General features: G+C 42.6%; 1 protein-coding gene across 3 annotated transcripts in view; it reads left to right on the forward strand.

The window, feature by feature from the left end:
- The window catches only part of LOC148183267 (SMAD family member 2-like), an 87,467-nt gene that overhangs the window by 52,175 nt on the left and 10,455 nt on the right, over positions 1-24,837 (forward strand). For 2 of the 3 annotated variants that reach the window (XM_088061355.1, XM_088061357.1), the window contains 5 exons: positions 2,176-2,265; positions 3,402-3,595; positions 4,097-4,231; positions 15,666-15,740; positions 17,414-17,467. In XM_088061355.1, coding sequence (XP_087917481.1) covers positions 2,176-2,265; positions 3,402-3,595; positions 4,097-4,231; positions 15,666-15,740; positions 17,414-17,467 — 548 coding nt within the window. The remainder of the gene's footprint in view (positions 1-2,175; positions 2,266-3,401; positions 3,596-4,096; positions 4,232-15,665; positions 15,741-17,413; positions 17,468-24,837) is intronic. The other variant, XM_088061356.1, reaches the window with a different exon arrangement.

The raw sequence follows: 24,837 nt of genomic DNA on the forward strand, positions 1-24,837 counted from the left end.
GTCTTATTCCTCATTTGTAGTGCTCATGTAGCTCTACAGTGAATAGAAGTGATCTAGATGAAAAGTAACTCTCAAAAGTTACATTTTCTGCCATGTATGTTCTGTGGTCAGATAGCCAGTTGATAGATTGGGGTTGCCGCTCAACTGCATGAACATTTCAGCCTCCCTGGAATGACACTAAAAATTAGATATTTGGGACAGGCAAGGAGGGGACAAGAACCATTAATTCCCTTCATCAGTATCCCACACATATTTATGTCTTCTTGTTTCATAACACTAATGAATTTTCCCTGTGTAGGGAGGAGAAATAAAAATACCTACTTTTCTTCCCTTAAGCACTCAATCCAAACTTGTGACTGTATCAGATAAGTTTAGTAGTTTAAATTGCAACACCTATATTTAAAACCAGGAGTTTGGTGAACTTGTATTCTTTCTGTTGCAACTTTTCAGAAGCTATTAATTTTAAAGGGACTGTAGCAGACAGTCAAAATTCAGGCTCTGTAATTAGGAAGTAGAGATGTAAGTTTCTTATGAACCAAATTCTCATAATTTCTGAGGTGCAAAGTCTAGTTGTATGTCACTTATATAAAAAATAAACTGTCCATTTTTAGTGGTCACAGAATGTCTTGGTTTAAGGCAAATTTGTGAAGAAAACTCTGAATGGGGTCCCTTCAGAAAGCAAATTCAAGTGGCCCATCTCCCAACTGGTTCAGGAAAAGATTTCCTTGGAGAAAAAGTGGAAAAACCTGTTTATTTAACAAGCAAAATATCTACAAGCATAAAAAAATATTGAATAATATTAAACAATAAAACCTCTCACTGTTCGAAGAGATGGCAAATTCAGAAAGTCCTTGTCATGGAGTGTATCTTGGCTCTCTTAGTCTCGTATCAGTCTCTTCGGCGGTGGAAAATGCTGAGGCCCAGGCCCCGGTGGGCCACAGGCATAAGCTCCCAGTGTTTTTCTGGGGTTTTGGCTCAGAGCAGGTTTGAACAGTTCCAAGAAAAAAGGAAGAAAAAAACAGTCTAGGGAACTTCTCTGCCTCAGCTAGCTAAAAACTAAAAAGTAAAGGAGAACTCTCTTCCACTGTCTGTGTTGCAGACAACAACAGTCTGGAGAGGGATGCAGGGGAGTGAGTGCAGTTTTTGAAAACAAGCTTCGTTCTTCTTCTTTCCCCCCCCTTCGCTCTTGGAACCAGTCTTAAAGGTGCAGAACTTAACATCCAGCATAAACAGAACACATGATTGGGGATACAAGCATCATAAAGTCACCCCAGGACACAGAGCAAGTCTGTGATAGAGCTGAGCTGGATTTATGCTTCTGAGTCTGCTTTCTGTTTACAAACCCATGCTGTTTTCTTGCTTTGTTTACATCTGATGATGCTTTTAGTTTGTGCCTATGATTGAAGGCTCCTTTTTCTTTATTGTTGTGATCTTGTCCTTGAAGCAGTTTGGTAAAAAATTAGTTGTCTCTCTTTTCCTCCTCCTTGATTTAGCAATTAAAGGTTTGTTATCCTGTAGTTGAATCCTAAAATGCTATACTGTAAAACTGTGTTAAACATTCTGTTTTGTATACTGTGGAAAAAAATATTTAGTTCTTTAATCAAGGAGAGTACTGAAAACAGTGAGAACTATTAGCTACAATGTGGTTTTCTTTAAAGTCTGAATTTTCCTCTTTTAGGGAAAGCAGCAAATTAGTATGTGCATGGAGAATGAGATTAATGCTTAAGTGATGGTACCTGAAAGTTCGATTGTGATGGTCAGTTTCAGATATACATGGCATTTACTTGAAGTCTTAGGGAAGCTTATGTTAAAAAACAAACAAAAAAACCCCAGAAATTACCCTTTAAAACTGGATTTTTTTAAGAGCTAGGCTGAAGAAGTTTTGCCTGTTTTAAGTAACGTTAAAACTGTATGACTACTTAAAAGCAGAGAACTTGTTCAACTTTTAAAAACATTTATCATTTACCTTGAATCACTTGTTCCATTTTGATAGCCTCCTTCATATAGAAAATATAGCATGCAGTGTCAGTCTAAATGCAAGTCTAACAATGCTCTATCTTCTATGTGAAAGGAAGTATTCTGTATGTTTTTCCATGTTTGACACCAGTGTTTTGAATAACCATGTTCCATATTCATATCAAGTTTTTGTTTTTGTTTTCAATTTATTATGCACAGCACTTGTTCTGAAATTTGGGGACTGAGTACACCAAACACGATAGATCAGTGGGATACAACAGGCCTTTACAGCTTCTCTGAACAAACCAGGTGAATATTCTGCCCTCTTGCATCATAGAAATCTTGTGGGAGGGATTGGCTTTGAAGGGTCTGTAATGGGATACTTTAGCTGTAAAATAGACTAAAATGCCTCCTAGGCCTCTCATGGTATAGCATTTTAAGATATTTGCTTGCCAGTGTAGAAATCCAAGTGCTATCAGCTGATGTTTTGACCAATGAAACTCTAATTCTGCAATACTGATTTTTCATGACAGTGCTATTGAAAGAATGGGAAGACTTGTTAAATGCAAGCTTTAATGATTTGGTATTTATATTAACAAAGTTGGGAAGCTTGATTCTTTAGGCCTAATCTTACAAAGTATTTAAACTGCTTTGTATGTCACAAGCTTTCAGTTAAATCTTGCTAATTGGCTCAGATATGAGCTACTAAATAATTGTTTGGAAATTCTTCAGTAGTTAATGGCAGGCAAATTCTAAACAGGGTCTTTATTTTTTCATGTCACATTACTTGATTTGTTTATTGAGGTTTGTCTCCCATCCCATAACAATCATAAACATCTGCATTTGTGTAAGCATATGCGGTCTGTCTTAAAACTAGCAAAATGATTTCAGCTTGTAAGGCAGACGAAGTCAAGAAGATAAACTGTACAGTCCTTAAAAGATGTGTATTCATACTTTTTGCATTACAGTTATACTGCCATGTGGATCATTTGGGCAGCTGAATACTTATAGTCTTATTTGCAGTCCTGTGGGAATTCTTAAACTTAAAGCCATAAAGCATCTATGCCATAGCAAAGCTTTGAGGTTTAGTAGTGGAAGGGACCATTAAGTGTGTGATTTTATTATTTTTTTTTAACAACTCTCTTCTACATTTAAAAAAATATATGAAACAATCATCCTAAATACTTGGTTGGAGGTAAAGTAGCATTTAATGAATTCTAAATTTACTGGCAATGATTTGAGCAACTCAAATATAAGTTGAGAGTACTCATATGGTAATTCCTATCATATTTGAAGCCTTAAAACAAGAGTATAAATGTCACTAGCAGTATCAATCCACTGAATTCTGAGAATGAATAAAGTACCCATCCCATGTGTATATACTCTTGCTTGAGTGACTAAGAGCATGCAGTCTGTAAAAACTTTTTAACATCTTTCCCCTCCAGATCTCTCGATGGCCGTCTACAGGTATCTCATCGTAAAGGATTGCCGCATGTTATTTACTGTCGTTTGTGGCGCTGGCCAGATCTTCACAGTCACCATGAACTTAAAGCAATTGAAAACTGTGAATATGCTTTTAATCTTAAAAAGGATGAAGTATGTGTAAACCCTTACCACTACCAGAGGGTGGAGACACCAGGTAGGAAGACTACTTCTGACTTTGTATAGCATCTGTATGTACTTGATCAGCATAATGTTATAAGTAAGAAAGAGAAAGATTATGCTTTCTCTTGCCAAAAGTACAAGATTCTTAGAGATACAGCTTTTGAGAAAACCACCCCTGATAGTTTTTAATAGTAAAATTACTGAAAAATCTTTATGAATGTGAAGATACCTTTACCCCTGATAAACATTTCCAGGACCGCTAGTAGTTTCCAGATGGCTAAATACAGACCAGACTTAAAAGGAGAACAGAGATTATTCACCTTTGCTAATGTGGAATAGTCTTACTCAAGAGGCACTTCAGGAATCTATTTTTACCACTAGCAGTGCAATCATAGTGCTAGCAGTACTGAGAGTCAGAAAATTTCAAAACATCTGAAGAAATTGTTAGGTGGTTTAGATATATATTTTTTCCTTTTAGCTCACAGAAGTGTGCATTTTGAAGGTCTTACTAATGCTTTGAATTTTGCTTTTCCAGTCTTGCCTCCTGTATTAGTGCCACGGCACACTGAGATTCTATCAGAACTGCCGCCTCTCGATGACTATACACATTCCATTCCTGAAAACACTAACTTTCCAGCTGGAATTGAACCACAGAGCAATTACATACCAGGTATTTTCTTAACTTTGGCTCTAAACAGTATGTTTAACATTATGCTGCTGAAACAAAGACAGTAATTTTATGCTCCTAAGTGCTCAAATTAATTGCAAGATGTGACAATAAATTAGATCTAGTAAATTTTGTGTATTAGTTCTAATGGAAATACCTGAACATTGCTGTTTTCAGAACACGATCCTGTGTGAAACTATATTGCTTACTTGGTTTCAGTAGCTTATTTAAGATTCAGAATGCTAATGAGTGAAAAATAGACCTTTGTCTTATGCTTTCAATCTGTTTTACAAGCATATAGGAGTTCCCAAATGTTGTGTATTGGAGATTGAGCAGCAGTTTACTACTCAGTCTTACCACGTGTAGTTAGTGGAGAAAACTTTAAGTTGCAAATCAGTGACTTAGTGTTTTGATCTGTAGTCAACAATTGATCAAGGTCTGCTTTGTGTATTTGTTACTATTGTGTGCGCAGTTTTGTCTTTTTAGTATGAAAGAACAACCTAACAATACTGAAATCAAAAAATTCCTTCTTCCCCTTCTTTGCCCCTTTCTTGAGAGACTGCCAGCTTTTTCACCACTCTTCACAGAAGTAAAAGTGAACGCTGTTTATTTCTATCTTTAGCACACTTATATAGGGTTTTACAGGGTCCGCGGGCTAAGCAAGTTACCATTGGCTAATGCACACAGGTTTACATTCTTTCTCTTATACACAAGGATATTGTTTTGCTTTACTCTCTCTTCTGCAGGAAGGTTTCAAGGACTTTAGCCTTTAATATCACGACTTATTTCAAAGACTGGTTTGTGCAGACAGGCCGTTACTAATATATAAAATATATCAACACCCCTTCCCTACCCCAAGAATAACTTGCTACAGTGCGCCCAAAAGCTGGTACTATTAGTGAAACATAATATCAGTGAACTTTCTTTTCTGCCCCAACTTTGTGTTTCCTATCCCTTCAGGAAGTTGCCTGGAGTGTAAAAGCAAGTCAAGCTGAAGTTTTCTCATAAATGTTTAATATAGCTATGTTAAGAAGCTGAAAATTCAGATCTGGACTCTTTTGAAGAATAAAATTACTTGAAACTCAAATATGTGCAATGTAGAAGTTGTATCTATGTGTCTTAAACAGGTCGTTGCTTGTGTTTTCTTTAAATGTATCCAAGGATTGAAATGGCATTAAAAAATGCAATAAATTTGTTCTCATCTGTTTAATCTGGGCCATGTTTGTTGCCACCTAGGGACAGCAGATCTTTAAAGAGCAATTTAAGGGGATAGAAATTGGTGCTGCTTTCCTAACTGATATATGCCTTCTTTGACTCAATCTGAGGGCTTTTGATACCATTTGCTAACAACTTACTGGAAAGCTACCATTTGCAAATCCTGTGCTATGGAAATGAGCTAAAGCATCTAGGTAGTTATTTGCAGGAAGTATGTTCAAAGTGATTGTGGGTATTCACATGATTTTCAAATGTTTATGCAGCTAACCATACCTTGCCTCCTTATCTTTGTCACTGACACCCTCCTGTTGTATTCATGGCATCTTACTTTATTTGTCCTTGCTAACTTAATCTTGAACACTTAACTAGTTTCTGATAAGTCTTGTGTGTATTGACAGCCTGCTTAAGAGAACCATTTTCTTTAGCAGTCGGCCCGACTAAGACCGTGGTAGCTTTTCACCACAATACTATCTCAGTACATGGTCTACAGAGAGGTTGGTTTCATTTTCAGCTGGGAAGATGGCAGTTGTTAAGGTTCAGGATGGCTGTTAGGGCTGTATGTCCCATTAATACTACTACTTGGAAGAAATCACTATTCAGACAGAGATTAGTTATGGAAAATAACCTGTGCCAGAGACTAGATTAGCAACTGGAAACAAGAGGTGTGTGTTGGATTGGAAATGGTTATTGACCTTTTACCATGGCTGTGGGCTTAACTATAATAAATGATTTGGAGAAGAGGGGAGTCCACTTTATGACAATGAATTCAGTAAAAATGTTCAAAATTAGTATGAGTTTTGTTATCATAATTCTTGATAGTGAAGATTTCCCTTAATCATCTTTTTAAATTCTCATTTGAATTTTGTCACATCTATATTTAGCTCACTAGTTTTACAGAGTGAACCAAAGATATAATTCTTGTGGTTAATGTTTTTAATCAACTGACTTAATCTAGTTTCCTCTTGCTGACTTCCTTCTGACCTTAATATATTGCTGTAAATCTCAGACATGATATTTGATATAATTTGATTTTAATTCTTAGGCAAAAAGCTTTAAATTTCTGCTGTTTGATAATAATGTAATTAAATGTATTTAATCCCTCAGATGTCTCAGAAACAATTTTAAGGCAATTGTAGACATAGTTAGCTTCAAACACTTTCACTAAAGCAATCCAGATTTTACCTTTAACCCACAAGGATCATCGAAGTCCAACTCCATATGGGAAAAGACATTTGCCCAGTTCAAGGAAAAATATTTCCTGAAAAGCAGTTGGTTAACTTATCTGGATTACAAAGTACCATTTGAATGGAGAAAAGCAACATGCATATTCTTCTGGGTTTTGAAGATATTTCTGTTGAATTAAGCAAAGTTTCTTGTATCAGAATGCTTCAAACTTGTTACTGAGTTTGCTTTGGTTAGTGAAACTCCATCTTTGTTACAATCCTCTCCCGGGGGGACCCCTCCGTCCTACCCCCCGTGGTGAGAGCCCCGCTCTTCATGTAACACGGGTGGTGGAGAGGTCCTGGAGTGGATACAACACGGACTCAAAGTATCTAGACACAGGAGGCCCAAACTTGCTGGAATAATCCCGGGTTTGTTGTATGTTGTCCATCCGGGGCAAGAAAAGAGATTGAAAATGCCCTGGGTCTTATCTCTTATACTAGGGGGCGGGGGTGATCAGGGGACACAGGGAAGTTAACAGCCAATGGGAAGGGGGAAGGGATAAGGTTCTCACATAGGAACTAACTTTCCAGAGACTGAGGGTGAGTTTTACCCTTGGGACATACCATGATTTTTAGATGCACTACAACACCTCACCCTTTTCTGTTAGACAAAAATGAGAAAGAAGAAGAAAAAAACCACTTTAGCTTATTTTTTGCTTTACCGTGAGCTTGCCCACCACTCACAATTGGTGGGCCGATTAGATTCGTTTCTGTTGGCTAGTTCCATGTGGTTAGCTTCTGAGGTAGTAAAAATTGCACTACTAAGGGCCTCTAAAATTAAACAACGGACAATTCCAAATGGTAACACAATCAAAAACAAAACAACAAAAAACAACAAGATTGTTTTGATTATTGAAGTCCACCATCCTGTGAGTCTCCAGCCTTTGAACAGCTCACTAAACCAGTCCTCTGATTCTTGTTTCACTTGACAATCAAGTTTTCCATCTCTCGGAGGGCTCCATGGACATTGGGAGCTTTTGAGGTCAAGTTCAAACAGCAAAGTCCTTCAAACTCCTGGTATTCCTGTCCATGCAGAAACAAAAGAAAATCTATAGCCGCCCTGTTCTGGAGGGTAGCTTGTCTGGTAATTTCTCCATCTTCGAGGGGGGAGCTGAGGGCGGTGGATGTTAAGCTGGCCTGTTTCACGACCCCGTATTCTAACTGTCCTAATTCACCTAATGCCTGGGCATCTGCAACCCATGGAAGAAATATGGATACAGCAATTCTTTTTGATTTTGCCCAATGAAAAATGTCAGAATCACAATTTGTATCTAAAATGTCAGTGTTTCTTTTTTAAATGTTGTGGGTTGAATTTTCTTTTCAAATCCATTTTTTAATTTGGTTCTTGTTAGGTGCCAACAGGGACAGCCTCCCAAAGGTACACGGTCCTCCTCGAAGGCGAGATGGGATCCCTGCCCACGCTCTATCTCCACAAATCAGAAATATGCTTTTAGGGAGGGTTCTTGGATGTGAACGGAGAGGATCATCTGCTGTGACGTGACTCTGCACACTACACCATTGCCTTGCCTTAAATTTGTTTTGATATTGAACTACGTGGTGATATAATTTAGGGTCTGTCAGTGTGTTATACATAAGGTGGATACAAAAGGGTGCAGGAGCAGAACTTAATAGCTCTAATTCTTGGGGTTCCTTTTCTGCTCTGGGCAATTTTGGTAGCCACTCTTCTACAGGGTTTTTAACTGTTACCGTTCTCTGCTTATGGTTTTCGAGTGGCTGTGTGCTGTGTGTTTTGGGATCTGTATTGAACTTGGGACCACTAAAGCTGGCTGAAAATTCTTCAGCCTGTAATGGGATTCCTACCAGACAGGAAGACATAGGGTCTTTTGCTGCTGCAGTGGACAGGCAGATGCTCTCTTGTTGGAGTGTTTGTGCCAGGGTCACCCAGATGTTCTGTCGTGGCTGAGGGACGATCCAGGCCGCTGTCAGGCTGCTCAGTGCGAGCAGGATAACAGCAGGGTTAAGGCTCATCATGGATTTGAGTGAGAGGTAGGTTATTTCTAAAAAAAAGGACACAGACATTTTTTAAAACATATTTACAGACCAAGTATGCAGGTCTGAGGCTAGAAAGGTTTCTTCTTTCTCTCTCTGGCGGCGTCTTCTCTTTGAAGCAACAGCCACTTGCTTCTCTTCTCGCTGGGGCTGGATTCTTTGGAACAAAAGGTTTTACCCATTTCTGAGGAATCCATCGGGGGCCTGTAGGGGTGGATACACACGTGTAGCCACGCCCCCAGATGACAAGTTCAGAGGGGCTCTTGGTTTGCCAAGTTTCAGGGTCCCTGATTAAAACCGGTGGATGCTGTGACAATTTAAACCGATCACCACTGTTAAAATGCCGAGTCACAGGAGGATTCATGTTTTCAAATGAGCAGTTTAGGAAATTAATGGTAAACAGAGCATTACAGAGTTTCTGTTGTGGAGACATCCACACTGCTTCACTACCTTGCCTGGCTAGGACTTGTCTGAGCGTCTGGTGTGTACGCTCAATCACCCCTTGACCTGTGGGGGAGTGGGGGATGCCAGTTTTATGTTCCACTCCGCACTGCTGGACAAATTCTAGGAACTTTTTGGATTGATACGCTGGGCCATTATCAGTTTTAATTTCTTTAGGGATTCCCAATACAGAAAAGGCCTGTACTAAGTGTTGTTTGGTGTGTACAGATTTTTCTCCTGCATGAGCAGAGGCATGCACTGCTCCTGAGTATGTATCAGTGCTCACATGTACATACTTAAGGCTACCAAAACTGGGGATATGTGTAATGTCTATTTGCCACAATTCACCGCTTCCAAGGCCTTGGGGATTAACCCCGATGCCTAATGATGGCACTGCCTGGAGCTGGCAATTGGGACAGGTGGCCACAATGGCTTTAGCCTGATTCCGTGTCAGGTGGAACTGACGAATCAGTCCTGGCACATTTTGATGGTATTGCTGGTGACTTATCTTTGCCTGTTGAAACACATCTGAGAGACGTTCCTTTTCAGCTGGGGCAGCAAGGGAATCAGCCTTCCGGTTCCCCTCAGCGATTTCACCTGGCAACGGGGTATGTGACCTTATATGCATCACATAGAAAGCATGTTCTTGATTTGAAACCAAATAAATCAGTTTTGAAAGCAATCTAAAGAGATGTTCGTTCTCAATGTCCTTGAGAACTGCCTGCTCTGCTCTGGACACCACTCCTGTTACGTAGGCTGAGTCAGTAACCAAATTAATCAGTTCTGAAAACTTCTCAAAGGCTCTCACGGCCGCAGCCAGTTCGGCTATCTGGGCTGACCCCTCCACAAAATCAACATCAGCTTCCCAATGCTGAGTCTGAGGATCTCTTCAAGTCATCACCGACTTGTGAGAGGTTCCAGATGCATCAGTGAACACTGTGAGAGCTTTGAGTAGCCTTCGGCTCCTATTCTCATAAGGAATGAGGTGGAATTCCTCATGAAACAATTTGTGTGATGGTGCATGAACTGAAATTTGCCCACTATAGCTGTCCAGATCTAACTGGAGGTTAGCATTGCTCTGCAGCAGATGCTCAAACATCTCTTTGGTCAGTCTCTCAGGGGAGTGTTTGCCTTTTCCAGAGAGCCTGACCGGGAGGTGAATACACACAAAGTCACAACCTGCCAGTTCCCGCAGCCTTACCCTGGCCTTTTGAATCAGCTGAGCCATCAGCTTTTGTGGCTTGGTGATAGTTTTGGGTCGTTGATGGGAGAGGAAGACCCATTCTATTATTAAGAGTGGATCTCTCTGCCCTTCGGCCCACTGGAATATTAACCCATGTAGATGTGGTAATTTCCCCAGGACAATAAATTTGAAAGGCAGCTCAGGTTTGAAGCGATGTGCCTTTCTGTCAAGGCCCTTTGTGCTTTTTCAATCACAGTTTTTGCTTCTGGAGTCAGCTCCCTGGGAGACAGCAGCTCTCTCTCTCCTTTCAATAAATTGAGCAGGGGGCTCAGGTCTTCATTAGTGAGACCTAGCCAGGGTCTGACCCAGTTTAGTGACCTGCATAGGGAATGGAGATCTGCTAGAGTTTTAGGATTACCAATAATTTCCAATTTTAGTGGAACAACAGTCCGTGCAGTAATTTCCAGGCCCAGGTATTTCCAAGGTGGCATAATTTGAACCTTGTCTTCCTGCAATTGGAATCCAGCAGAGGTTAAAACTTTAACCACTAGGCCAAGGGTGTCTTGCAGCATGTTGTTATTGGGACATCACACTAGCACATCATCCATATAATGCAAAATGATGGTATCTCTTTTTTCAGCACACACTGAGGACAGCAAGGACCCCACATACCACTGGCAGATGAAGGGGCTTGCTTTCATCCCCTGAGGTAGTACTGTCCAGTGGTACCATTTCATTGGAGCTTCCCTGTTAATTGTGGGAATGGAAAAGGCAAATCGTGGTGCATCTTCTGGGTGCAGGGGAATTTGGAAAAAACAGTCTTTCATGTCTAGCACTGCTAGTAGCCAATTTTGTGGTAACATAGTCAGGGATGGCATACCTGGTTGAAGAGACCCCATGTCCTCTATTTTTTTGTTTATTTGTCTCAAATCCTGAAGGAGGCGCCACTTATCCTTCCCTGGCTTTTTTATCACAAACACTGGGGAATTCCAAGGGCTGGTTGTTTCTACTATGTGTCCCTTGTCCAATTCTTCTTCCACCAATTTTTCTAGCACCCCGAGATTTTAGTCTGCTGAGAGGCCACTGGTTCACTCAAATTGGATTATTATCTAGCCAAGATAACTTTTGGACCGGATGCTCTGCACTGGCCTCCATCAAAAATCTTGGGGGGTTTCCAGAATTGTTAATTTCACGCCCCACTGGGACATGGTGTCTCTTCACCACAGGGGGCACTTGTAATCAGTGACAAAAGGTCGGACACTAGTCAATCTTCCATCCGGGCCTTCAATCTGAACAACAGCTTTAGAGATCTTTGCCAGTTTCATCCCTCCGATACCCTGTATTTTGCCTGCCACGGGTTGCAGTTCCCACTGTGAAGGCCACACCTTTTCAGGTATGATAGTCACATCTGCCCCAGTGTCAATTAACCCTTCTACATGGAGATGTTCTGATTTATGTGTCAGGTTACACCCCACAGTGGGTTTGTCTTCACCCACCACTTCTGCCCAGTATACCCCTGGTGCTTTGTCATCTTCTGGGACTTCTGTTGGAACAGGGATCACTTGGGCTATTATCTGCCCTTTGGCTACATAGAAGGGTGGTTGAAGACATCTTGCTAAGAGAATGAGGTGTTAGGTCTCCCTTAATTGTCATGGGAGCTACCTCAATCTCTATTGGTGTGTGTGCTGTGTCTCCAATAACAAAATACCTACTATCCAGTCCAGCCAGGTCTTGTGAATTATCCTGCAAGTCTACTCCAACGACAGTCCAACGATCAGATCTGAAACAAAAAGCTTTAGCAGTTACAAGTCTGAATCGCTTTTGCGGTTGCCAGACCTTATTAGGCAAACGTTTTTCACAATTATATTTCTGCAGTCTCCCACCCTGCTCCCTTTCCTCCCCTTTTCCCATTAAAATAGAGTCTTTTTCCTGTTTTAGGTCTGTCATATTTATGTTCTCACACCTGGCAGCAAGGCGCTTCAATTTTAGTTTTTTTGTTGAATGGCTACAGTTTCTTTATGGTGTTTTCCTTGTTGCTGGGTTTGAGGACAGTTCCTTGCAAAATGTCCTGGCCTCTTGCACTGGAAACAGATGATGTGCTGCAGCTGTTCTGGTGACATCTGTGGCTTGTTCATTCCTGGTGTCACTGCTGCCACTGTCCTTGGGTTGCCTGGTTTCTTGTCGTGTACAAAGTACAAATCTGCTTTCTGGGCACACGCTTCAATCATATCTGCTATGGTGGGTGGAGGATTAATAGGTAGACTCAGAATTACTCTACGACAAGCCTCGTTGGCATTCCTTTGGGCCATTTCTTTAAGCAGTTCCGTCTGGGCCACTGGTTCTTTAACTTGTCTCTGTATCTGTAGCCTAAGATGATCTACAAACTGCAAGAAACTCTCAGATGGAAGCTGATTAATATTAACATAACTGACTTGAATATCAACTGTTGGTAATTGGTTAAAAATGTTTTCAGCTACATCACAAACTTTATCTGCAATAAACTTTGTTAATACTCTCACTTCATCAGCAGGATTAATCCAGTTTCCCTCCCCACATAAATGTTCTAAAGTGATTTCATTGTTCTCTGTATCATATGCATTTTGATTACTTTGTTTGAGTTCAGCTAGGAGTTTTGTTAACGATTTTTTCCATAAGCTTTCCCAAAGATCATATTCAGAGGGAGTTAGTAGACACCAAAATAAATCTTTAATATCTGCAGGAATTAAATCCTGTGATTTCAATGTAGTTTTTATTATTCCCCTCAAGACCTCGCTATCACGACCAAAATCATTCTTAATTTTACAAATATCCTTGATTACTTGGTAATTGAAAGGTTGATGTTGTAATCACATTGCTCCTCTGCTGTTATTGTATATTACAGGTGCAGCTGTTAGCATAATTTCATCTTCCCCAGGGCTGGTATTCCCTGGGTTTCTCTGCCCGCACCCCCCCACACCAGGTTCTAGGGGCCCCATTCCCTCCCCGGACCTGTGGAGAGACCCAGCTCCTCCCCTGCTGGAGCTGGGTGAGGGCGCGCCCCTCCCCCTGCCCCTCTGCACGAGCAAGGGGTGTATCTCTCTCTCCCCACCCCTCCTCCCTGCAGGGCACAGGGCAGAGGGATAGGGAATAGGGTTACAGCCTCGGGGGGCAGGGTCATAGGGTGGGGCCAAGCAGGGCTGGGGGGTGGTGCAGGGTAGAGGAATGTCAGGGGGAACAAAGGGATTTTGATAAGGGTTAGGGGTGTGAACTGGTGGGTAGAAGGGATTATGGGTAGGAGAAAGGGGATACACAGGGGAATTCACCATGTGGCCAGGTAACACGTGGCCAGTGCCATCTTGGCTCTCAGCCACGTGGGGATAGGAAGGTACATTTTCTTTAACATTGGGAAAAGAAGGGTGTAGAGAGGGGAGTCCTGATGGCTTTTGAACCAGAACTGGGTAGCTGAGAGAGACACACAGGACTAGAACTTATATTTTTTGTCCCGGCTATCTCTTCCAGTGTAGGAGCAGAGGTTTTGGGAGAAAAGTTATGGGAATTAGGTGGATATTACAGTGCCTGTTTGTCTTTAGTTTTTATTTCTCTGTTAACCAATTCTTTTTGAATTAAAAGAAAAAATGGGAGGAATTTCAGAGCTGATTTGTCTCCTCCTTCTATTTTTAAGGTTAATAAATTTCCAATTTCATCCCAGGCAGTTACTGAGTCTAATTGCAACAATTTGATATGTTCACTTTGCTGAGTCAAATATGATACAAACTGTTTTATCTTATTTTTTGAAATTTTTACATTTGTGGTTTTTAAAAAATCCTGTATTTTTTGTGTATGACTCCTTTCTTGTATGGAGAGCTGTGAACCTATTCTGGAAGTTAAGGCAGCTCTGCACACAATCTGTCTATTTTCCTTACCGCAGAAAACAAACTGGCACCACAAGGGATACAATTGAACTCACACTAGTACAGGCAACCGGGAGAATTCCCTCTCCCCCCGTCTCTGCCCTCGGCTGGGGGAACCCCGCCGCTTTGCACATGGCGGAGCCCCGCACGGCTGCCGCTCGGAAGGGGTTTCACAGGAACACAGTCCCCCGGGGTCTGTTTCGCTCTCCCCCCCCCCACCCCCCAGCCCATTTTTGGAGTTAATCTTACCTTGTTCTGTCGTTTCTGGCGGTGGAAAGATACCCGTTGCCCTGGAGTCGGTCCCCTGGTGCCGGAGGATTTTCGACTCCCTTTTGGAAACTTTTTTTTTGCTGTATTTTAAACGGCGTCCAAGAGTCTCCAAAGAATGGCTGGCCCTGGCTATGATAAGCCTTTGAACGTGGGCTTGTTCAGCCCTACGATGGGCGCCACTCTGTTGCAATCTGCTCCCGGGGGACCCCTCTGTCCTACCCCCCGTAGTGAGAGCCCCGCTCTTTATGGAACACGGGTGGTGGAGAGGTCCTGGAGTGGATACAACACGGACTCAAAGTATCTAGACACAGGAGGCCCAAACTTGCTGGAATAATCCCGGGTTTATTTCATGCCGTCCATCCGGGGTAAGAAAAGAGACCGAAAATGCCCTGGGTCTTATCTCTTATACTAGGGGGCGGGGGTGATCAGGGGACACAGGGAAGTTAACAGCCAATGGGAAGGGGGAAGGGATAAGGTTCTCAGGTAGGAACTAACTTTCCAGAGACTGAGGGTGAGTTTTACCCTTGGGACATACCATGATTTTTAGATGCACTACAACACATCTTTAATGAAAGCCAGTTAAAAGAATAGATGATTGTTTTAATAGATCTTGGAAGTAATAATGATAATGGAGTTTGTGCAGTGTAACTATTTAAATAATACAGTTATTGAGTAAAATCAACTTTTAGGTAAAGAAGAAAAATGGATTTGGGGGTTGAACTGAAAAGTAACCTTCACATCTATAAGGAATGGGAGTGTATCTGATCTGATGATTATAGTACATTAAGACAGCTCACATAATTTTATTTTTTTCATGCAAGTCACCAGATGTGGGGTTTTTTTCATTTATAATTCTACTCAATGTGAAAGCTGTCGATCACAATTGCAAAACTGTTACTTATTCTAGTGAGAGTATCTTGTTTTAAATGGAAAAGATAATCTGTTAATTATATAACGTATTTGAACAGTTGACTGGCATACAAGAGAGGATACATTTTGCATAGACAATTAAGGCAGTTAGTGTGTTTGAAGACCCACTGGAAGGAGAAAGGGATGGCAAAATGAGATTCTAATAAAGTATTTAGGTATTGAATGGAGCTCATGAGGACTTGAGAACCAAAACCTCAAATGCTAAATCTTAAAAATTTCCCCAGTCATTGAACCATTAGGTGTTTTCTTTTGTTTTTTGTGGGTTTTTTTTACAGAAACACCACCTCCAGGATATATCAGTGAAGATGGAGAAACAAATGACCAGCAGTTGAACCAAAGCATGGATACAGGTAACTACTTTCAAAACTTGGGATCACTAGCTGTGATCCCTCTGCATAGAAGAATCAATTCAGCCTAAAAGATGATGGCAGTTTTCCTCTGTACAACCTGGTGTTTTCTGTTTAAAATATAATTTTCAGTCTTTAATGAACAAATTAATATTTTGTTAGGGGAATGCTTTTAAAACATTCTGTGCCATATTAAGTACATTACATTTGTTTTGTAACAAAAGCATACAGGTCTAATTAAGTCTTCATCAGATTTTAATAGCAGATTTGTTTTAACCATCCCCAGCTTTACCCTCTGGAGACAAGTTCATTGAAGCAATGTGTCTGTTGGCCTAAACAAGTTACAGACTCTGAATTTTGAGAACCTGTCTCTTACCTCTGGTACCTTATCACTTCTGCCATGTTTCAAATCAATTCTTGTATGGAAGGCTCTATGGAAAGAGTAGTAGAAATATTAAGCATCCATGCCTTTGTATGAAAGAGTTTCTAGATAATGTGGTTGGCTTTAGACTTGGCAAAGAACAGTTAATGTGCTGGATAAGAACATCCTGCTATCTGCTGGCAGGCTTGAGTGTATTTGGTTAGCTAATGTTAGCAATCTTTTTCAGTTAATCGGAATCAACTGCACCAGTTTCCAAAAGAACTGCAATATTTTCCCACTATGTGATAATGGCTATCTTAATTTAAAAAGCCTGATATCAGCAATCATTGTAGGAATGATTCTGTGCAAAGCCTCTTTGTATTTTGTCTACAAGTGCACAAATTGTGTTGGAGAGTTCATGTTTTTCTATATTTTTCCTTCCTCCTTCCAGGAAAGAATAATCTCAAATGAGGAAATCCAGCTTGTTCTTCTAGAGATAAACCCTCTTCTTTGAGAATAGAGGCAATATCTTGCTTGTCTCGTCCACTTTTTCTTAGCTTTTTTTCCACTGAATTTTGGGAAGAAGTCACTACCTTCTCACTGGGCTGAAGCACCTCTCTTATGAAGACAGGCTGAGAGAGTTGGGGTTGTCCAGCCTGGAGAAGAGAAGGCTCCAGGGAGACCTTAGAGCACCTTCCAGTACCTAAAGGGGCTACAAGAGAGCTGGAGAGGGACTTTGGACAAGGGCATGGAGTGATAGGATAAGGGGGAAGGCTTCAGACTGACAGAGAGTAGGGTTAGATTAGATATTGGGAAGAAATTCTTTCCTGTGAAGGTGGTTAGGCACTGGCACAGGTTGTCCAGAGAAGCTGTATCTGCCCCATACCTGGAAGTGTTCAAGGTCAGGTTGGACGGGGCTTTAAGTAACCTGGTCTAGTGGAAAGTGTCCCTGCCCATGGCAGGGGGGTGGGAACTAGATGATCTTGAATGTCCCTTCCAATCCAAACCATTCTATGATTCTGTGACACATAAAGTTATGTTCACAGAGTGTGCATGAAGTGAAAGTTCTGCCAAATACAACACTAAGATGTTAATTAAGTTTGTGAGGAGGGATAGGGTCCCATGAGTCTGGAAAATTAAATGCAGCCTTAATTCACAATAAGTGTGTGATATGCTGGAAAAGTGGTGTTAGTATTTCTGAGGTTTCTTATTCCGAAGAATTTCAATGTAAAACTATATCTAGATAATGGTTATTCCTACTTATCTGAAATAACGAGAGTCATTTGCTCTGAAACAATCTGTATTGCTTCAACAGGATCTCCAGCAGAGCTGTCTCCTAGTAGTCTTTCTCCGGTTAATCATAGCCTGGGTAAGCTGGAAATACTTGTAATTGTTTCTCCGTGTGATGACTCTTCTTTATGTATATATTACATTAAAACTGAAAATGTACGTTAAAAAAAATAAGACCTGTATTAGAAGGAGAATATTGGGTTGACTTCCTGATGATAAACAAAATAGGGCTGGGTAAATAACTTCTTAATTACTACTCTATTTCTGTAACTGTTGAGTTCCTAGCAAAGCAAAAGAATAATATGGTTGTGTGTGCAGGACTAGCATTTATAAAATAAATATTTTAAAGATGTTGAAGGACCCCCGAGCTATTCACCAGTCTTCACAGAAGTAATTGTGAATGCCATTTATTTCTATTATTAACACACCTTTTATAGGGTTCTACAGGGTTTGCGGGCAGAGCAAGCTACTATTGGCTAGTACACACAAGTTTACATTCTTATCCTTGTACACAGGAATATTGTTTTACTTTCCGCAGGCAAGTTTCAAGGATTTTGGCCCTTAATATTACGACTTAACGCAGAGGCTGGTTTGTGCAGACAGGCTTTTACTAATATATCGTGCCCCCCATCTGCTAAAAAAATCTCTATAATTCCCCCGTTTCCTTTTTGCACAAACCAGGCCTTGGATGTGGCTTGTTCTATACTTTTACGAACACAAGATAACATACAACCTACAAGCATTATCACCATTATCATTATAAATAATATTCGTCCCCCCTCTAGCACAAGAGACTTCAACCACCCAGTAATGCCCCAGTTGGCGAACCAACTCTCAATGGGGTTACTAACTTCCTTCAAGGCATGTAACCCATCCTGTAGCTGGCGTAGTTGTTTGTGGATGGAAACAATGATCAGAAAGATTCAAGCAGCACATGCCTTCAAACTCCTCACAACCATGTCCTTGCGCTAAGAGCAAAAAGTCAATTGCAGCTCGGTTTTGTAATACTGCATGACGTACACTACTCACATCGGCTGAAAGTTCACTTAGCATTGTAGATGTTAAGTTTAATTCTTTTCTAGTCCAGCAAGCGATCCTTTTTAGGGTGGCTAGACTTTTGGCGGCAGCTGCTCCTGGAATGAAGAAGGAGGTTGCCCAGATTATACCGCGATTCCAAAAGTCTGGGTTTCTAACATCAGTACACTGTAACTCATTTAGGCTTCGCTTGGACCGCCTATTGATTTTCATTTTGTCAGCCACACTCAGCAATTGGTGTAAGCTTGGATGGAACAAAGTAAGTTTCCCAAGATAACATGGCCCTCCATGTGGACTAGCAGGAATTCCATTCCATGCCCTATCCCCACAGACTAGGAAGATGGAACTAGGTAAGCGCTTTGGTAATTGTCCTGTGAGATTGCATCGCGAGTAAAAGGCTTTACTCTCAGTGGCAGTAACGAGATCAACTATGGGGTTGACTGTAGCCCAGCGCTGTGTTGCTTTGTCAAGATGATTTTTTGTTGGGGGCTCAAACATCATCCATCCACCTGAGGTATTGGTAGAACCTAGCAGATCTAACTCTTCTGGGGGTCTCATGGTAACATTGAGAACCTCAATAATTTTCGTTTGCCAGCAGGCTTCAAGTTGCCTAGATGTGAGGCCAATGGTGCGGTGGCACTCCTGCAGCATTATCGATTGATTTAGTCGAGTCTCGTTGCTAACTAAACCTTTAAAGGCTGAAGGATCCCATTCAGGGACTCCCACGAGACAGGTGCGAAAAGGATCTCCAGGGGTAGCTAGGCTCAAACACATTGATTTTTGACCGGTCAGGTGTGCTAAGGTGACCCATATGTTCTGTCGCTTTTGGATATCAGTCAGCAGACAGCTGGTTGGGGTTACACACAGCGCAATTACCACAAGCAGTTTGTCCCATGCAAATGGCGTCATGTTTGCAAACTCATGGCTAAAACTCTGATCGTTAAGTGAACTTTCAAAGATGCTTATGCTAGCTCTTGAAGGGGGAATACTTATACCTTATATTAATATAACAATCACTACACACACTAAACTTATCTTAACTCTTATCTATTCTAACACACGTGCTTTGGTATATATGTAGTCTAAGCGTGAAAGCAATTTGCAAAAGGGGTAAACACACAACTAGAATTTGTTTCGTGTACAATTAGATAGAGTCTCTGCACGCTTCTCAGATCTGCACAGGAATTTCTCACGAACAGACTATGGTTTGACACAGTTCAGTCCTGAAACATTTGTTGTTCTCGTGGTGCCAGCTGACAGCCAATCAGGGATTGACTGAGGGCATCAACGTTCTGACTGTTCCTCAGATCTTTCGTGGCTGGTTTGGTCCATCGGCTAGGCACCCACAGCAGTCCAGTATCTGTGGAAACACAACTGTAACCATGCCCGTTAAATAGCAATGGACTTGGTCCCTCCCAGATACCTGTTTTTGGGTTTTTGTAATATAACTTAACTTCTGGGGTAGCTTGCATCTTTACTTGACTATTGTGAATGACCACTGGGGGTTGCTCTAAATCTCCAACTAAACTGAGGAAATTTAGAGTGAATAACACTTGCTGCAATCGAATGGTAGGGTCTAACTGTTCTGGTGTTTTTTGCTTATTCAAGTACTCTTTTAGGGTCCTATGGGCTCTCTCTAGAATGGCTTGTCCAGATGACACATGGGGAATTCCAGTTACATGTTTGACTCCCCATTTTTGTAAGAAGCGAGAAACTCGTGTTCCTACATATGCAGGCCCATTGTCTGTTTTTAATTCTTTCAGAACCCCCATTACGGCAAAGCACACTACCAAATGTCGAATTACATGTATGCTTTTTTCTCCTACTTGTGCAGTGGCCCAAACCATTTTTGAAAAGGTATCTATTGTAACATGTACATATTTGAGGCGACCAAATTCAGGCACATGTGTTACGTCCATTTGCCAAATCTCACAGGCTTGAAGACCCCTAGGGTTAACGCCTAAACCTAGAGTGGTTCCATATTGACTGCATTGTGGACAGGATTTTACAATGCCTTGTGCATCTGTTAAGCTGATGTTAAATTGTCTCTGTAAGGCTTTTGCGGCTTGATGAAAGAGAGCATGACTCTCTCTTGCAGCTGTGAAGGAGTCTCTTGGTGCTGCTACAACAGGACTGACAAGTGTGTCAGCTTTTGCACTGCCTTCTCCGAGACCTAATTCTGTTTGATGACTGCGGATGTGAATGATGCAACAGGGCTCGTTCCTGTCCTCTATAGCTCTTTTGATTTGAAAGAATAGTTGACACAATCGCTTATTATCTGGTGGTTTGATGAGAGCGTCTTCAATACGTTGTACCACTCCTACCACATACAATGAATCTGATACAATGTTCAGCTTGCTGTCTCGCCAATGAGACAGTGCCCATGCGACGGCTGTAAGTTCTAATGTCTGCAGTGAGTCGTGTGCATCTCCATCTATAGTTTTCCTTCTCCAACTCGAGTCTTCTTGCCAGGTACAGGCTGCCTTTTTCCGCCGACTTCCTGCGTCCGTGTACACTGTAAGGCCTTTTACTGGCTGCTTCACGACTTTGGGCTGTTGCAACCACCGCTGTTTTAAGATAATCTGCAGGCGTGGGTCGCTAGGTTGTCTGTTGTGTACAGTCCCTGGATAGCTGAGCAACGCTAATTGAATTGGCTCTGAGTGTCTCAGCATCCACTCAAGATTTTCTATTGTTATTGGCAAACTGATATGTTCCGGCTCAGCACCACTAATTTCCACAATTCGTGTTCTCGCCTTCTTGATAAGATAAGCAATTGCTTCTGTCCTCTGCCAGATACTCATTGGTGGCGTATATGGTGTGAAAATCCACTCAAGGATCGCTAGAGGCTCTGCACCTTTCTTCGCTAATTGCACTAACATTGGCTTCTTGGCAGGCTGCTTGGCACCTCGACGGCTCTTGGGTGGGCCTTCTCCCCCTTTTCCTTTTTGCCAAGCAGGCCACTGAAATATGATGGCACATGGTGCAACAGGGTGGTTACAAATCAGAAGTCCCAAAGGCACATCTGGCAATCTTCTGTCTGCTAGTGTTGAAAGCAGTTTCTTCCCCAGATAAATGAGACAGCTCTTTTGATTTGCCGAAAGGGTAATCGGAGCTTGTGGGTCTGTACCTTTCAAAAGGCTCATTAAGGGTGCTATCTCATCATTTCGGATACCAGCAATGGATCGTACCCATTGCAGATCTCCAACAAGTTTCTGTACATCATTAAGTGTATGGATCTCAGTGGTTAACTCAAATTTTTGTGGGTGGACTGATGAAGATGTCAAAATCCACCCTAGGTACTTCCATGGGGCTTGTCTTTGAATTTTTTCTGGGGCAACCACCAAGCCTTTTGCTGCGAGCTGGGTGGTGATAAATGCGAGATCTTCATCTTGGAATGGATCACGTTGACAAAACAAGATGTCATCCATGTAGTGATAAATAATTGTCTGGGAGAGCTTGGCTCGCACAGGTGTCAGTGCCCAGTGCACAAACATTTGGCACATTGTTGGAGAATTTTTCATCCCCTGTGGAAGGACTACCCACTCAAATCTCTGAGACGGACTTTCTTTGTTGATTGACGGCAAAGTGAAGGCAAATCTCACTGTGTCTTCCTTCTGCAGGGGTATCGTGAAGAAACAGTCTTTCAGATCTATGACTAGAAGATGCCATTCTTGTGGCAGCATTGTGGGAGAGGGCATCCCTGGTTGTAACGCTCCCATGGCCCACATTTGGTCATTTACCTTGCGTAGGTCATGCAGCAATCGCCATTTTCCAGACTTCTTTGGGATGACAAAAATTGGAGTATTCCATGGGCTGAGCGATGGTTGGATATGCTTTGCTTGTAGCTGTTCCTTGACAAGTTCATGCGCAATTGCTAGCCGCTCCTGGGATAGAGGCCACTGCTCAACCCACACAGGCTCATTAGATTTCCACTGAATCCTTGGGGTTGGCGGCCTGTCAGCAGTGGCGACTACTGAAAAGGCGATTGATTGGGGAGAGTTAGTGTTGCTCCGAGCTGGCTGAGAACGTCTCGGCCAACGAGCCCTCCAAGGGTTCCAGGTAAAGGCATGACGTATGGGCATAAGGTGGTAGCCTGTCCTTCAGGAAATCGAAACTGGATTGGGTGTACACTTCTCAGCGGCGTGGAGTATCCTCCTACACCTTGTACCGAGCTTACGGCTCTGTGGAGAGGCCATTCTCTTGGCCACCAGTCTCGGCTGATGATGGTGACATCAGCTCCCGTGTCTAGCATCATCTTGACTCTTTGCTGCTTTGATCCGTGGCACAGGGTGATTTCAATTACTGGTCGATGACTCATTTGTTGAATGAGATTCACCACTGTGTCTCCCGTTGACCCAAATCCTTTGGCTCCGCGTTCAGGAGCGCTTCGAAAAATATCTTTCTCAGTTGCCACCTTTTGAAGCAACACCAATTGAGCAATTCTTGTTCCCCTTTTGATTGTAAGTGGAGGAGCTATAGTGTAGGCACACACTTGGATTTCACCAATGTAATCAGCATCGATGACTCCTGGGAGAACAGTAAGTCCTGCAATTCCAGCAGATGATCTCCCAATCAACAAAGCACCAAGTGCACTGGTAGCAGAATAAACAGGTCCTGTAACTCCAGTTGGGATTTTGCAGACACTGGTGTCGATGAGTGTGATGTCTACTGATGCTGCCAAATCGATTCCCAGGCTTCCTCGGGTTGCTGGTGGGTTGAGCTGCTGAATAGAGTTGGGCCGGCAACTTGTGTCCTCGCGCGGCGGCTCCTCGCACTCTTGATCATGTTTTTTTCAAGGCGACATACCGAGGTAGCATGTTTGTCTGATTGGCAGTGATCACACCACACAGTGGCTGGGCAGAATCTTTGCGAGTGCCCTCTGTTGCCACATCGAAAACAGATGCCTGGAGGTGTAAGGAAGGGTTTGCATCCACTTCCCAGCTTGCTGACAGCAGCAGCAATCAGACTTGTGGTTGGCTTGATGGCTTCTGCAACAGCATTGGCTACTAGCTGTCCTTGTTGCGTTTGATTTACTCGCAGGGCAATATCTAGCATGTCTCCTATGTCTGCTTGCTTTGGGAGTGTGGCAAGAATAGGCTTTATCTTCGAGTTGGCGTTCTCAAAAGCTAACAGCTTGAACATGTTCTGTTTTGCCTCTTCAGTCATGTCATTCTGAGCATTAAGGGCTGCTGACAGACGATCGATGAAATGAGGGTATGGTTCCGTGAGGCCTTGCCGTATTGTTGTGAAGGAAGGATGAGGTTTGGAGTCAGGCACAGCATTAAAGGCTTGACGAGCGAGCTGTGCAGACAAATGATGCATTGCAAGAGGGTAGTTTAGCTGTACAGCCATGTGACTGTAAACTCCTGAACCGGTGAGCATGTCAGGATTAAGTCCATACAATACATCATTTTGATCTTGAGGTCGGTTGGCTTCTAGAACTGCTAACCTCTTCCATTCCTTCTCCCACACCATAAGCTGTGATGGAGTTAAAAGCAGACGTGCAAGATTCTGGCTGTCTATGGGACTGTTAACATCAGAAGTGAACAGCCAGTCCAATGCAGTGTTTGCAGCTTCGGATTTGATGCCATTCTCAGTAACTGTCTTTTTAGCTTGCTGCAAGATCTTCCAGTCATGCTGTTCATAACATGGATTCTGCTGATCATATAAAATGGGACAAGCAACTGTCCCTGCTGCTTGCCATTCTCCCTCCAGGATTGCATCTCGAATGATGCCGGACCACCTCTGCTGTGCTCTGTGTTTTCTGTTCTCTTCCTCCAGGGTGATAGAGCTAGAACAAGGCTGTGGTGTTGACAGTATTTCCAAAGGTGGAGCAGATGGTTCAGGACACAGCATATCCTGTAGTTGTTGAACTGACTCTGCTCGTTGTCTCGGTGTTTGCTGCAGAGCTGCTTTCTCTTGCTGAGGCTGTGTCTTATTTGCACATAAGGTTTGTTCAATTCGAGCTTGGAGCTGTTGCACGAGCTGCTCCATTTGATGTTGCCACCCCAGTAGCTCCTTCTTTGCCATTGCGCTGTCATCAATTGGCTCTGCTCCCGCTGCAAGCCGTCCGTCATCGGAATGCATAGAGACGTCGTCATCGGAGGGGAGAGGGATGTCCTGCGGTCTTCCCCAGTGAACGGTAGATGGCATCGAAGGGTAGATCTTCGATTTGCACTTTGCGGCTCTCGTTTCTGCTGACGTATCAGGCTCCACCTGGCTGGGGCTGGCGCCCGCTCCTTCCGGGGGAGCCGTCATTTCTACATCCGCATTTGGCAGGGTAACTTCCGGCTTAGGCTCTGCCGGCGTGGCCGGAGCCGCGGAGGGTTCCGCCTGCGCGGCCGGAGCCGCAGAGTGCCCCGCCAGCGCGGCCGGAGCCGCATCGGCGCACCCTTGAGATTTTAAAAGTTCCGA

This window comes from Pseudopodoces humilis, chromosome 12, assembly GCF_049639895.1.
Source record: "Pseudopodoces humilis isolate 2021_Gansu_Grassland_sample_001 chromosome 12, ASM4963989v1, whole genome shotgun sequence".
NCBI classification, from domain to species: domain Eukaryota; kingdom Metazoa; phylum Chordata; class Aves; order Passeriformes; family Paridae; genus Pseudopodoces; species Pseudopodoces humilis.